At 48.3% G+C, this 13445-nt stretch overlaps 3 protein-coding genes across 3 annotated transcripts; 1 reads left to right on the top strand and 2 right to left on the bottom strand.

The window, feature by feature from the left end:
- Positions 1-203: 203 nt before the first annotated feature.
- LOC120711996 (DNA replication complex GINS protein PSF3-like) lies at positions 204-4547 on the bottom strand. Its single transcript, XM_039997681.1, has 7 exons — positions 4269-4547; positions 4046-4154; positions 3887-3958; positions 3464-3567; positions 2933-3025; positions 806-945; positions 204-697 (listed from the first exon to the last, which is right to left on the bottom strand). The coding sequence occupies exons 2-7, from the start codon at positions 4088-4090 to the stop codon at positions 567-569; spliced, it is 585 nt and encodes a 194-aa protein (XP_039853615.1). The 5' UTR covers positions 4091-4154; positions 4269-4547; the 3' UTR covers positions 204-566.
- Positions 4548-8295: 3748 nt separating this feature from the next.
- On the top strand, positions 8296-9821 carry LOC120711994 (anthocyanidin 5,3-O-glucosyltransferase-like). Its single transcript, XM_039997679.1, has one exon. The coding sequence runs from the start codon at positions 8350-8352 to the stop codon at positions 9769-9771; it is 1422 nt and encodes a 473-aa protein (XP_039853613.1). The 5' UTR covers positions 8296-8349; the 3' UTR covers positions 9772-9821.
- Positions 9822-10357: 536 nt separating this feature from the next.
- On the bottom strand, positions 10358-11396 carry LOC120711995 (early nodulin-like protein 3). Its single transcript, XM_039997680.1, has 2 exons — positions 11121-11396; positions 10358-10988 (listed from the first exon to the last, which is right to left on the bottom strand). The coding sequence occupies exons 1-2, from the start codon at positions 11296-11298 to the stop codon at positions 10546-10548; spliced, it is 621 nt and encodes a 206-aa protein (XP_039853614.1). The 5' UTR covers positions 11299-11396; the 3' UTR covers positions 10358-10545.
- Positions 11397-13445: the final 2049 nt, after the last annotated feature.

Genomic DNA, 13445 nt, shown 5'->3' with positions numbered 1-13445 from the left:
ACTGAAAACCTTTACGGTGCTGCCCATCTGTTGGAACTATAGATCGCATTGCATGCCAAGCTCAAGCTTTATATTATTTTCATGTATTTTGCAAAGGTGGCATGTATTCAAAGCTTAAATCAACCATGCTCCAGAGCTCTTAAGCCTCATCCTGCAGCAACAATTTTGATTGTTTCTTTAAACAAGTTGCTGTATCATTATTATTGACTCATTTCTGATCCCGGCCTCCTTCATTTTCAACATATCAAACTTATCCAAACTGTCTCCATACATACTCAAAGTTGAAACTGCAAAGCCTGCTATATACTAAGTTAAAACTCCTACAGATTTGCTCCCTCCAAACAAAGAACAGATCAGAGCTGCTGTCACCTGTCCTGTCTGGCTAAAGAGATGCACTTCGAAGGTGCACCACAATACAAGACAGATGTGTGACAGAAGTATTAAATTGTTGTTATCCTTCTCTTTCTAGTTTCTACACACTAACAGCTCAAATCTGTGAACATAGATGAACATATAAGGTAGACTGCTCAAGCACTCCATGCCATGGAGACCTTAAACATGCATGTTCAAGGAGTAGAAGCCCCATCAGGCAGCTTTGTCTTCCTCTTCCTGCCAAGGATGGAAGCCTTATGCAACCTCACACCACCAGCACGCCACTTCTTGAAAGCAGCCATCGATTCCCTAGCAGATTCAAATACTTCAAGAAAAATATAACTAGTCTGTCAGTGTATTGCAGCAAAATAGTTGGTTTTGTAATCTGTTGGCAGCAGCACGAGGACAAGTACAACATGAGATGTTTGCTTACCACGAGTTTCTTCTTTGGTAAGGCGTGGGACAAACTTGGGCACTGTCATCATGGAAGAACTGTGAGACTTGCTTAGAACCTCTTTGTACCGACTGGTGAAAGCATAACGCAAAAACAGGCCAATGCTCTTGTCACTCACCCTGAAAATGTGAAAACAGACAGTAGGCAAAATAAAATCTTGAGACCTTTTTTTGGGAATCTTAACAAAATCTCCTGAAACAAAAGGAGGCACTGATATCCCAATTCAAATGGCTCATCGAGGGAATAAACTACCCATTTTCATTTGACAACCAAATATTTATCCTATCAAGGCATTAGCACTAGTATTAAAATTGAATCCATGGTTTCAACATTCTATGACAGTTCTAACATCCATAAAAATTGATGGAAAAAGACCAAGGGCAACCTGACTAGGAGTCCATGAATGCCAGATCATGATAACATAACTAACACGTGTCTGTAAAAAGCTACATTACTTCATGGGAAAGGGGAACAACTAAAATTGCTTGAGGTTTCAGACTGCCAGACATAGTTGAGAAGTATAAATGTGGTAATAGTAATAACTTGTAGCATCAAGGCATGTTTGTCAGGTTACGACAAAATTCTGTACAATGGCGCTTGAGCAATGGGCCAGTGGACCAGTTGTATCAATCATAGAATCGGCAGTGAACTAGTTTGCACCACATAGAACCAACAGTACAGAGGGACTGGTGGTAACAATAATAAAATCAACAGTGAACCATTAACATCATATAGAATTGAACTGAAAATATACTCTCTGAAGGGAAATACAACCGATTGCTAGGTAACTGAAATAGATATTCGACTACAAATTAATTACTTGTCAATTCCAGGACCAAAGTACATTGCCTTTGTAAGAATACAAGCGAGCATGTCCTTTTCGGGGAATAGATTTTATAAGGAACATAACAAAATGCTAGTACTGTCATATTTCTACATAATACAATAGTCTCAAATAAGAAAAAACAAGACGAAAGGACCATGCATTTTTAAGAAATGCAAGCGAACATGTCCTTCTAAGGAAATAGATTGATATAATCGTTTAAAATGGTCCAGCATTATAGGGAACATAACCAAATGCTATTACTGTCAAATTTCTACAAAATACAGTATAGTCTCAAATAAAAATGAAAGAAAGATCAAGACAAAAGGACCATGCTTTTTTAAGAAATGCAAGGGAACATGTCCTTTTTTGGGAAATAGATTTATATAATCAATTAAACAGTCAAACATAACAAAATGCTAGTACACTGACAAATAAAATACAGTCAAAGGTAAGCTGACCAACAAACATGCTCAATGCATAGAGGATTCCGGTGTGCTAACTTTGCAGCACCAAAGAACTCCCAAAAGTTTCAGTTTGGTCAACGCCTCCTGACTTCCTGTAATGGCTGTATACGAACACCACCATTATTAGGAGGGTGATTCATCACCCTTAATATTTCACTACCCAATCTGATTCAAGCCTCAAAGCCACTTTCTTCGGTGATCTCTCCATCATGCCATGTCAGTTGTCTTTTTTACCTTAATGAAACACTTCAACAGTTCTGGAATTCATCACTTTTTTCCCATTTCTCTTAATGAAACATGTCAACTTAAGTTCTCGACAACTGTCTTTTTTCCCTTAATAAAGGGGACTTTAGGAGCTTTTGTGGTTAGGAAAAAAAAAACAGAAGCATCGCACTTGAGCCTGAAGCCATAGAGCTATTTTCAAGAATCATGTAGTGTAAAAGCAATATTTTTCTGAGACATGAACAACGCTACTTGAATAAAACAGATCATCACGTTTCCACAGATTCCTTAGGAATTTATAAATGAACCCTAAGAACATTAAAAATTGGCAGCAAAGGTACTGAAATCACATTTGTTCAGAGCCTGCACTACCGACTCATCCAAAAGCCTATGGTGATGACAGAAGGTAGCAATTCAATTGACTTATGTCTAATCCACTTGTACGTCAACACAAAGGTCAAAATTATGTAAAGTAAATGAATCGGTATTCCAAGAAGAAAATTATAAAACAGTTCAATCAAAAGAACATGTGAATAAACTGAGATAACCATGAAATCTGATGGTACGCATTACTGAAGTGGTGAGGAAACTCACAAAGGAACAATCTTGCACCCAAGCTCATAAAAGTAGGGGCAACGAACCCTCAAGTCCACACAGGCCGCATCAGCTTGGATCTCTTTTCGAGTTCTGTAGTATTAGATAAGATATTGAGACAGAGGCATTCAAGTTTTCAAAGAGAATACGGCAGAACCTGTGTTCCATACTCTAATTTTCAATTGCTAAAACTCATCCATTCAGCAAAAATATAATTCTTGGGAGCCATTTGAATATTCAGTGTAATTGAAAATGGTTTCCCCTTCGATTGATTCATGTCTTTAATAAATTTTTTAATCATGTTATAAAAGAAAGGTTTGCAGATATTACTGTTTACTGTGGAAGACTACAGTATCCTGCAATAGAGGCAAGAAAAAACTGATCCTATCATTTAGTAGTTTGACATGAAATTTCATGTATGCTTCTCAAAAGAAAAAAAAAACAGAATACTCCATGTGCTTTCATACTTTGCTGTTGCTCTAATAATTTTTGTGTATGCAGTAATGCAACAACAAAGACCGAAGAAACTACTTCTGTGTGAAGCATGGAGGCGGATTTATTGACACAGCTTGTTCCAGAGACAGCAGCCCATGCGCAAGCCAAAACGGAAGCTCTACCTTGGCACCCTTCTCTACCTGGATATAGAAAGGGAAAGACTAAGATCCTCTTTTATAGAAGATAATCATCCCAAATTCGTCCACAATGCAAGGCATCCAATTCCCATTTGGGGCTCATGACAAATACTGCAGCCAGGACAAGAATGAAGAAAATACCCGGTATTCCAAGTCAGTTGAACCAAGTCAAAGAGTACATAAGAAGCCTCTTAGCTAACCATTACTATTAAACAACTGCATAGGACATAAGAAGATTGCTCCACATATCTAAGCAGGTGTATATAGTTATATACCCTAGCACTAGAAGCATCCACAAATAAAATTCAACAGGCACACTTACACAGTTACTTTCAGCGCCAGGATCTAGCAGGCCGACACCATTTGCAGTTACATGGAAAACAACAGAAATAGGCTGCAGGCAGAGCAGAAGCATATACTCAGCACATATACACAGGCATCATGCGGGAAGAGAAGATAAAATACAGGCATCCGGAATCACCTCATCCTCCATGAGGATGTCATCGATGTCGAAGTAACCCGGCATCTGACCAAAAGCACACCAAGAGCACAGGACCACAACTGATTACTCCTAGTTCCGCACCACCAGCCTGCACAATGTAAATGAGCAGCGAAAGCAATTCGTTTTAAGGATAGACAGATTCGGTGGAAGCATCGTATCATGCAACATCGCCTACTTGTGCAATTGTAGATTCGGGCCTTACCTTGCTACAGGCACGAGGAAGGCGTCGGGCCGTTTGGGGTGCCGGGGGCGGCTCAACGGCGCCGTGGGTGTAGGAGTAAGGGCGGCGGTAGGCACCAAAGAAGGGAGCGTCGGCTGCAATGGAGACGATGGTGGCAGTGGGTGGCTAGGAAGGGGAACGAGCAGAGGGGCCACGACGAGGGCCGCCGGACGGCCGGAGCGCGGATCTGGCCGGGGCGGGGCAGGGCGGAGCGGAAGACAAAAGTTGCCGGATGGGGAATTTGGTTTTAACAGCTTCGATTCCCGCTTGTGCTCAACATCCAGCGGCGAGTTTGGGCTGGGCCAATGGACAAATGCCGATCCGGTCCACTCCGAGGCGGCGACGCGGCACCGTTCCTCTTCCCTGTTGTTTTCGCTTAATTTATGTTCTATAGAAGTGTCTGAGAGAAACAAAAAAGTTTTCGTTTCTCAGTTCTCGTTTTTCATAGTTCACTTCTCTAAAGTAGATTATCACAGAAGTGAAAATAAGAGAGACGTTTGGTGGGATTATCGTTTATTTCCACCGATAAGCCGATTATAATTAGAAACAAACAGTCATTATGCTACAAACAGCCAGGCCCGGTCCTGAGTTTTTGGTGGCCCGGGGCGTAACTAAAAAGAGAGGGCCCCCTAACAATACTATGAACTAATAATAACAATAACAGTAGTAGTCAAAAACACTTTAAAGTGTCCAAAGCAACATTTATATCATACAATTTATACACATTAGCTTAAAATTTCTTTTAGCATTTCTCAATGTGAAATCATCGATGATGGCATTAGTGTTGATCTACCAATAATTTATTCTCAATGCATAAAGTGGCCAAACCATTTAACCTTTTTTGAGATATTACGGACCTGAAATAATTCTTCAATAGTTTTAACTTTGATGGGTGTCTTCTAGATGACATGAGGACTCTGAAATTTTCAAAAAGATAATTATCACACGTAGATATAGAGGGTAGATGCTAATAGATGAATTCTGACTTCAAAGACGAAGGATCAATGAAGGGGCTAGTATCAGTCTATCAGATGATTTACGAGTTACGGGCAGTGAGATTGGAATCCAATCAGGGTGAGTGAATGAACAACGACAATGAGAATTCAAGGAATCGATGAGTCGGCTGGCAGCGTGGTACGCAATTGCCAATTAGACAAGCATGACTGCGTGATTAGCTCGTAGGCTTTCTAGCGTTGCTTCTTGCTTGTCGTGTGAACCTAGCCCATTTACAAGTATACGTATATATGTATGCGTGTTACCTTAGGAGGCCCCTACGTTTTGGGGGCCCGGGGCGGCTGCACAGCTCGACCCCCCTCAGGGCCGGGCCTGCAAACAGCTGAACCATCGCTTGAAGTGGTGCAGGTAACCATCGCATAAGCCCCTAATGTTCTCTTCCACTGCCTCGTCGCCGCTGCTCGCTTCTTGAGTGTTCAAGTTAGGAACTTTAAGGTTCGGGCTACCAGGGGCTGGTTTTCTCCGATGAGCTACGAGAGTATAGAAGGAGGGTCTTGGATGGTGCCAGCGACGGGTTGTGGGCAGGGCAGCGGGGCGCCGCCAGCCGCGGGTGGTGGAGCCCCCCCCCCCCATGGGCATAGAGGTGGCGGGGGTGTCACAGTGAGGGTCCGGTGGGGGTTTGGCATGAGGCAGATTAGGGCAATGGTGGGTCGCGGAGGCGGATCTGGTGGCGGGAGCTGGCGTAGACGGAATTGACGGGCAGTGCATGGGCAAAGGGTAGGGTCACAGTAGATGGAGTTGGTTGGTGGCATGGGGCGAGTAGGGTCGGTGGCGGTAGCGGCTTCGAGGGCGGGAGCCTTTGGAGACGTAGGTGGCCGGTGGCGCGGGGGCCAGCAAGGGTCAGCAGCGGTGCCCTCGGAGGCGGAGGAGGCCGGCGACATGAGGGAGGAAGACAAAGATGTGGTCGTGGGCCGACCGCTTATGGGCCACTGCCTTCAGGTGATGATTCCACGAACAAAGTGATGCATCTAGGGCGACGATACGACACCAGCTGGGAGGCGGCATGACGGCGCGAGTCGAGGGATGGGCGATGGAAATCAGGAGGGGGCGGCTAGAGTATGAGGGGGTCTGTCAGACTCGAGGCAGCGGGACTGCTCACAGCGTGGAATGTTCTAGAGTAAGGGATAGCGCATGGATGTACTAGTTGATGTAACTATATGGATAGTAGTAGAACTAGTTGATGTACAAGAAACTACCCGACTACATTGGAGTAGGACTCTAGTAGTACTCGGGTAGGACTTTCCATGTAACTCTGTCCCCCGCAGACTATATAAGGGCGGGCAGGGATCCCTTCAAAACATCTCAACACCTAAGGCAACACAAACAAGCACACAGGACGTATGGTATTACGCTCTGGCGGCCTGAACCTGTCTAAATCTTTGTGTTCCTTGCACCATCGCGTTCTGATCTTGACGAGTTCCCGCCTACACTCAATCTCCTCAGGGTATACCTCGGAGAGCTTGGCGGTTAAACATTGACAGCTGGCACGCCAGGTAGGGGGCTTCACCAATGATCATCGGAAGAACTCAATGGCACCTCTCGACAACAACGCGATGCCTACCAAAGGCACCACTATCTACATTGGCTCCTGGGTTTTTGTCGCTGATGGCTCCGTGGCTTCGACAGTCACCTGATTGACCCCAGCACACTGGAAACATTCGAAGCCTCGCGACGTCGTGAAGTCGACAACTTTGTTGACCTACTCGACGAGATCAATCTCCCGGTTCATGTCAAGGAAGTCCGGGATCAACCCGATTTCGACGTAACCACACTAAAACTCTTTTCGAACTGGAAGAGGACCTGGACAACCTTTTGGAAATTACTAGACAGAAAGCCATCGTTGACCTAGAGGCCCCCATGGCTGAGTTTCACCAAGACCCCATCCAGGATCACATAGAGCTCGCAAACAACACGGTTTCATCCATTACGATCAAAAACTATTTGAAGGACCTAATGGCAATCCTGCGCCTGAGTAGACAACTCTGAACTACTTGACGGCATCGACCGTGTCTCTGATAGCATTACAGACTGCGTCAACCTTGCAGAGTCATCCCTCCGCAAGAGGAAATCAAGCATCAAATATGAGAAAAACCAGTCCCCAATCGAAATGTACGGGCGACATCTTCTCGGGACTTGATCGCATTGATGATAATCGATATAGATATCAAAAGTGAATGAAGGGAGTATAGCAAAAGAGTTGTCGCTATTAATTACTACATATGTTAAAATCTGGTGGAAAGGTTCCATTAGTACCGAACATACAAATAAGCAGCGGGTTTGATTCCTGGCTAGGAATCCATCATGATCAGGTGGAATGATTATGGGTTTGAGTGAAACCAGTTGGAATGAATTAATCCCAGCCTTGATTGAGTCCAGGGCTGCCGAATGAGGCAGGATCAGATGCATTTGCTAGGACATCTTTAATCCGTATCCGGAGACTTAGGTAGGCGTTATCTTTTCATGTAGAGGATGTTTGAAACCTAAGACCTCAAGACACGAGCGAGCAAAATAAGACAATTACTCGTGGAGTTGTGGTAGGAAATCTGAGACCACGAACTAGTGCTACTTGGTATAACTACATAGCCCAATAACGTGTCAACGACTTGCCTAATCAGTAATCGAGACTTCCAATCTACTATTCCAGAGCACCTTAAAAGTTCGTCTTCCATGACCTTGCTATTTAAGCTAAGCATCAACTCCTGTCTGACTCAGCAGCAGAGAACTAGAGAAGTAAGGCCATGTGGATAACGTCAGCTATGACGCCGGCGGAAAATAGCACAGCTGCACAGGCACGAGACGCTTGCTTGGCGAGTTTGGAAGATGCCGTCTAGTGACCCGCCTGCTGGGTGCTGGCTTGGACTATTCTACGCATATCGCCACGGCAACCATGTGAACGTCTGTCCCATTGATCGATTCCTTTTTCCTTCTTTTCATCCATGCAAAGTTCTCGGCAACAACTCCTATAGCGAAATCCTATAAATAGTTGTACTGATGCCTGGAGCTGCAACCTCGAAGCCGGATTCAAAGCTCGAGAACAGCGCGCGCAGCCATGGGGAAGGAGACGCTCGTGCTGTACCCGTCGCTAGGCGTGGGCCACCTCACCCCCATGGTGGAGCTCGCCAAGGCCCTCCTGCGCCACGGCCTCGCCGCGCTCATCGCCGTCGTCGACCCGCCCGACGCCGACGCCGTGTCGGCCGCCGCGGTCGCGCGCCTCGCCGCCGCCAACCCGGACATCGCGTTCCGCCTCCTCCCTGTCCCAGCGCCGGCCAGCCCCGACGTCGGGGTGCACCCGGTGAGGCGCAGCCTCGACACGCTCCAGCTCGCCAACCCCGCGCTCCGGGACCTCCTCCACTCGCTGCGCGCCGGCCGCGGAGGCGTCCACGCGCTGCTGCTCGACATGTTCTGCGTCGACGCGCTCGACGTCGCGGCCGAGCTCGGCGTCCCCGCCTACTTCTTCTTCCCCTCCGCGGCCAGCGACCTCGCCGTGTTCCTTAACCTGCCCTATTTCTACCCCACCGTGCCGTCGTTCAGGGAGATGGGCAGGGACGCGCCCGTGCGCTGCTGCCCCGGCATGCCGCCGATCCGCGCGGCGGACATGCTGCAGACGGTGCAGGACAAGGAAAGCGAAGCGGCCAAGGTCCGGCTCTACCAGTTCAAGCGCATGGCGGAGGGGGCGGGCGTGCTGGTCAACACCTTCGATTGGCTGGAGCCCACGGCCCTGAAAGCCCTCCACGACGGCGTCTGCGTGCCCGGCAGGCCGACGCCGAGAGTCTACTGCATTGGGCCTCTGGTCAACAGCGGCAGCAGGGGACAGAGCGGCGGCGGCGAGAGGCACGAGTGCCTGGCGTGGCTGGACGCGCAGCCCAAGCGGAGCGTCGTGTTCCTCTGCTTCGGCAGCATGGGCGCCTTCTCGGCCGCGCAGTTGCAGGAGATCGCCCGCGGGTTAGAGAGCTCCGGCCACCGGTTCCTGTGGGCGGTGAGGAGCCCGCGGGAAGAACAGAGCAAGTTCCCGGAACCGGACCTGGAGCGGCTGCTTCCGGCAGGGTTCGTGGAGAGGACGAAGGGCAGGGGCATGGTGGTCAAGAACTGGGCGCCGCAGTCGGAGGTGGTGCAGCACGAGGCGGTCGCCGCGTTCGTGACGCACTGCGGGTGGAACTCCACGCTGGAGGCGATCACGGCTGGGCTGCCGATGATATGCTGGCCGCTGTACGCGGAGCAGAGTATGAACAAGGTGTTCCTGGTGGAGGAGATGAAGATCGCCGTCGAGATGGAGGGGTACGGGGAGCTCGTCAAGGCGGGGGAGGTGGAGGCGAAGGTGAGGCTGGTGATGGACACCGAGGAAGGGAAGGTGCTGAGGGAGCGGCTCGCGGTCACCAAGGAGAAGGCCTTGGAGGCTATTAAGGAATGCGGGTCTTCTGAAGAGGCATTCGCAAAGTTTATCAGAGATTTGGGGCAGATTAGTAGCACTTGAAATGGTTACTGATGGGGTGGTGAGACAGATGAACAACAAAATTGACAGTATCATGGAGCCAGCACTCGAGGATTCAGATTTCAAAACTGCATCATCAACACAAATAAATGGTTAATCATGTGAGTAGAATTTGATCAGTTAGTTGGGGCAAGTCATCAAGCGGCAATGTGCTAGTATATTGAAGAGCTGACTTCCATTACTGAATTTTCAAGAATGTCGATTCACCGAATATTGTGTCCACTGTCCAGTATAGCATATTGTGAGAAGAGGCTGTATTTTGTCTCACAACTTTGTATCGTGGATTAATCTAATCGATAATTGTGTCTCCTTTTTCAAACAAATAATTGTGTCTCCTTACATTTGTCTCATGGATTCACTGAATATTGCGGAGTATAGCATAATGTCTGGAAAGGCTGCTTGTTGTCTCTCTGTTTTTTTTTTGAAAGCTTACTGCTGCATGTTGTCTCACAACTTCATATCATCGATTAACCTTATCGATAATTGTGTCTCCTTACATATGTCGACACTCGATCGCAACAGAGTCAAGACTTCGGATGCGCGCATTGCCACATAGATCAACAAAACCTTGATGCAACCAGGTCATATAATCATTGAATTTATCCATTATGATTGATCGTCTCCCACACAAAACTCTCCTCTCGGCTCTCTTCTTCTACAGACAGAAGAAGCAGATCATTTCATTGTTCCATAGAGCTTAACAGCAAGCAACTATCCTTGTTCCCCCACACCCCACACAAAACGCTTTCACTTCCACTACCACCCAACCAGCAGGGGCCCGAGGATGGCGGCGGCGCCGAGGAGCAGAGTGCTGGTCCCGGCAGACGCAGTCCTCCTGGCAGCTCCGGTGGCCGGCGCCGGCGCCGGCGCCGCGGCGGGGCCTCCGATGAAGCTGGCGGCCAGCGGGGACTCAGCCTCGGCCGCGGGTGCCGGAGCGGGCACCGGCGCGAGGCCACGCAGACGGCCGCGGCCGTGCTTCTCGGACATGACGACGAGGAGGAGGCGCTCGCCCTTCTGGCAGCTGCCCGGGGCGCCGCCGACGAAGTAGTACGGGCCGGAGCGGGGGAGCGGCACCGTGGCGGCGCCGCCGCCGGCGGTGGCCCTGTGGGTGGCGAGCGGGGCCGCCGTGCTGCAGCTGTTGTAGTCGTCGCGGGTCACCTCCAGCACCGAGTCCTCCGCCGCGCCGCCCAGCTTGAACACTGCGCGTCCGCGAAGCAGGGGAGCTCAGGAAATTAGACACGGTTGAAACGGCAGCAAATCGCTGCGACTCATGGACCCAGATTTGCTACGCTAGAAAACGTCGGCGGCGAGGGATCGGATCTCTCTCTTACCGAGGTTGTCGCCGACTTGGAAGCGGTTGATCGAGGCCCACTTGGTGAGCGCGTCGGGCTGGGCCTGCGCCTTCCAGGCGTCGTCGGCGCCGCCGACGACGAAGTCCCTGGCCTCGACGGCGGCCGCCGCGGCGAGGACCACCGAAGCGCAGAGGAGGAGCGCCGCCCTTGACGCCATTTCAGGAGAAGAGCTGGCAACCCGACACAACACCGGCGAAGAGGGGGAGAGAGCTCGAGGCAGGCGGGAAGGAGGCGTGACCTGTGGCCGTGGCGACGGGGGTGGGTGCGTTTAAGTAGGCAGAGGAGGAGAAGGGGTTTTCAAAGTAGCCGTTGGGCTCCAACGTTCGGGAGGTGGCGGGCGGCGGCGTAAGCTTTGCTCTCTGACTGGAGTCTGGCCTGTCTGGTAACGGCCATTGGCTCTGCTTGCAAGGGCGGCGAGCACGACAGGAGCATCTTCTGTTTTGGACTTTACCGTTGGCTTTTGTCGTTCGGGCACCTGAGCCAACAGCGTGGGTCCCACAGTTAACGGCCGTGAGATGTTTATTTTTGTTTTATTTATTTATAAAAATGGAGAATCTTTTAAAAAAATAAAAATGGAGAGCAGCGTAGGGCCTGTGTGCCGAACAGGCTTCCGAGCATCAAGCAGGTTACTTTATCTCTTATATACTACACTCTTTCCATCAACAATAATATTTTTGTGTTCTTGATAGTAGTGTCGTAGCAGACTACTCAATGGATAGAGTAGAAGAAGCCTTTGGTGACCACTAACCATAAAAAATATTGCTATTAGAGATGAATTGGTAATATGTTGGATCACCTCCCACTAATAAAAATATAGATTTTTGATATTGAGAAAAGATATGAGTAGTCTACCGGAGACCTCCCACTAATAAAAGTATAGATTTTTTATATTAAGAAAAGATATGAGTAGTCTACTGGAGATGTTGTAACACCGAGTCCAGTAGCTCTCCAAACCAGCTTCGCTCCTCGCTTCTCACTACTCCTGGTCTTTAGACCAGCTTTCAAATAAATGTGTTTGGTGGCGCTTCAGGAGGGTCAACTTTCCAAGCGATGCCAGTGGAGAGTGGACAAGCGTCGGCGTCGAAGCAATGTGAATCTGCCTCTAGCACCGTGGATCGAGCTCCTGTGGCTCCAAATCGAGCAAGATGACCGATGGAGAGAAGCGTCGTGGGGACAATGGACGAGCAGGCGGAGATGAGCGATGGCTTGGTGTGGATAGGGAAGAGTTGGGGCTGGCACGGGCGGTGCAGCAGATAGGGTGAGGAAAGGTATGAGCGGCGTCTAAGGCTGACGCGGATGAGCAGGCATCTCACGATGCCGTTGGGCAAACTTTTGTTATACCCGCTCTTTCCCCAACCCACACCCATAAGCTAACTATCCAATCATTGTACGTCTTCCCCGTACCCTACCCGTTTTTGATTCCCCGTACCCATTGGGTAACACTGTAACAGGTAAATACGTACTGCTCACGATGACGTCTGGCCGGCTCCTGGCGACCACCCTCTCTACCTTGATCTCCAACGCCACAGACCACATGTATTGAACTTGACTGCGCCAGTTCAAGCCGTGAAGTGAACATTGATAAAGTGCAGTTAACAAATCATGATCACTGACACTAGAGATTGCTTGCTTCATTCTTATAATACAGTATAACAGCAATCTCAGATAATTAGATAACCAGAGAATATTAGAGATAGCCTAAGTCACCTGTCCAAATAACTAGAGATGTACAGATCACATTGTGAATTTTAGAACCTAAGTCACGTGTCCAGATAACTGGAGATGTTCAATAATCATAGCATGAGCACTAACCAATCCTTTCAGCCCTATCTGTAGAGTACAAGATAACCAGAAATATAGTAGAAGTATGAAACAAAAGGCCTTCACATCTCATAGCGACCTTGCCTAGCATTGTAGAAGTGCAAAACAAAAGCACTCAGGGACTGCAAAATTATATGGGAACCTAGTCCGATCCTGCTCCTGTAACAAAAAACATGGGAGTTGGTAGTGATGCCATGCGATACTGCAAGAAGTAGGGTAAAATATGAAAGCCTACCTTAATCATTGGAAGGTAAGAACTTGTATGAGCTATCACATTAATGCAATCTATCAAAAGCATCATGGAATTTCATAGCCCTTTCAAGCATAAAGGAAAGTAGAATTCCATCTAGTTGGGACATCATCTTTAAGAGATAAATTAGGAGCGTTAACTTGCTGTGCAATTAGCTTGAATTTTTCCTTTCTCGATGTGGATCCATTTACATACTTGACAGTTTCTAGATATTCCCTGTAGCTAAGAAATGA

This window comes from Panicum virgatum, chromosome 6K (genome assembly GCF_016808335.1).
Source record: "Panicum virgatum strain AP13 chromosome 6K, P.virgatum_v5, whole genome shotgun sequence".
Taxonomy (NCBI): domain Eukaryota; kingdom Viridiplantae; phylum Streptophyta; class Magnoliopsida; order Poales; family Poaceae; genus Panicum; species Panicum virgatum.
The sequence above is the reverse complement of the archived record's forward strand: the minus strand, read 5'-3'. Positions and strand labels throughout refer to the sequence as shown.

Excerpts from the sequence above, each read along its gene's own strand:
- LOC120711994 (XM_039997679.1), top strand. The coding sequence starts at position 8,350 with ATGGGGAAGGAGACGCTCGTGCTGTACCCGTCGCTAGGCGTGGGCCAC.
- LOC120711996 (XM_039997681.1), bottom strand. The coding sequence starts at position 4,090 with ATGCCGGGTTACTTCGACATCGATGACATCCTCATGGAGGATGAG. Across the intron at positions 3,568-3,886 it reads CTGGCGCTGAAAGTAACTGT|GTAGAGAAGGGTGCCAAGGT; the intron begins GTAAGTGTGCCT and ends TTCTATATCCAG. Across the intron at positions 3,026-3,463 it reads CCTCCATGCTTCACACAGAA|AACTCGAAAAGAGATCCAAG; the intron begins GTAGTTTCTTCG and ends CTAATACTACAG.
- LOC120711995 (XM_039997680.1), bottom strand. The coding sequence starts at position 11,298 with ATGGCGTCAAGGGCGGCGCTCCTCCTCTGCGCTTCGGTGGTCCTCGCC. Across the intron at positions 10,989-11,120 it reads CCAAGTCGGCGACAACCTCG|TGTTCAAGCTGGGCGGCGCG; the intron begins GTAAGAGAGAGA and ends GCGGACGCGCAG.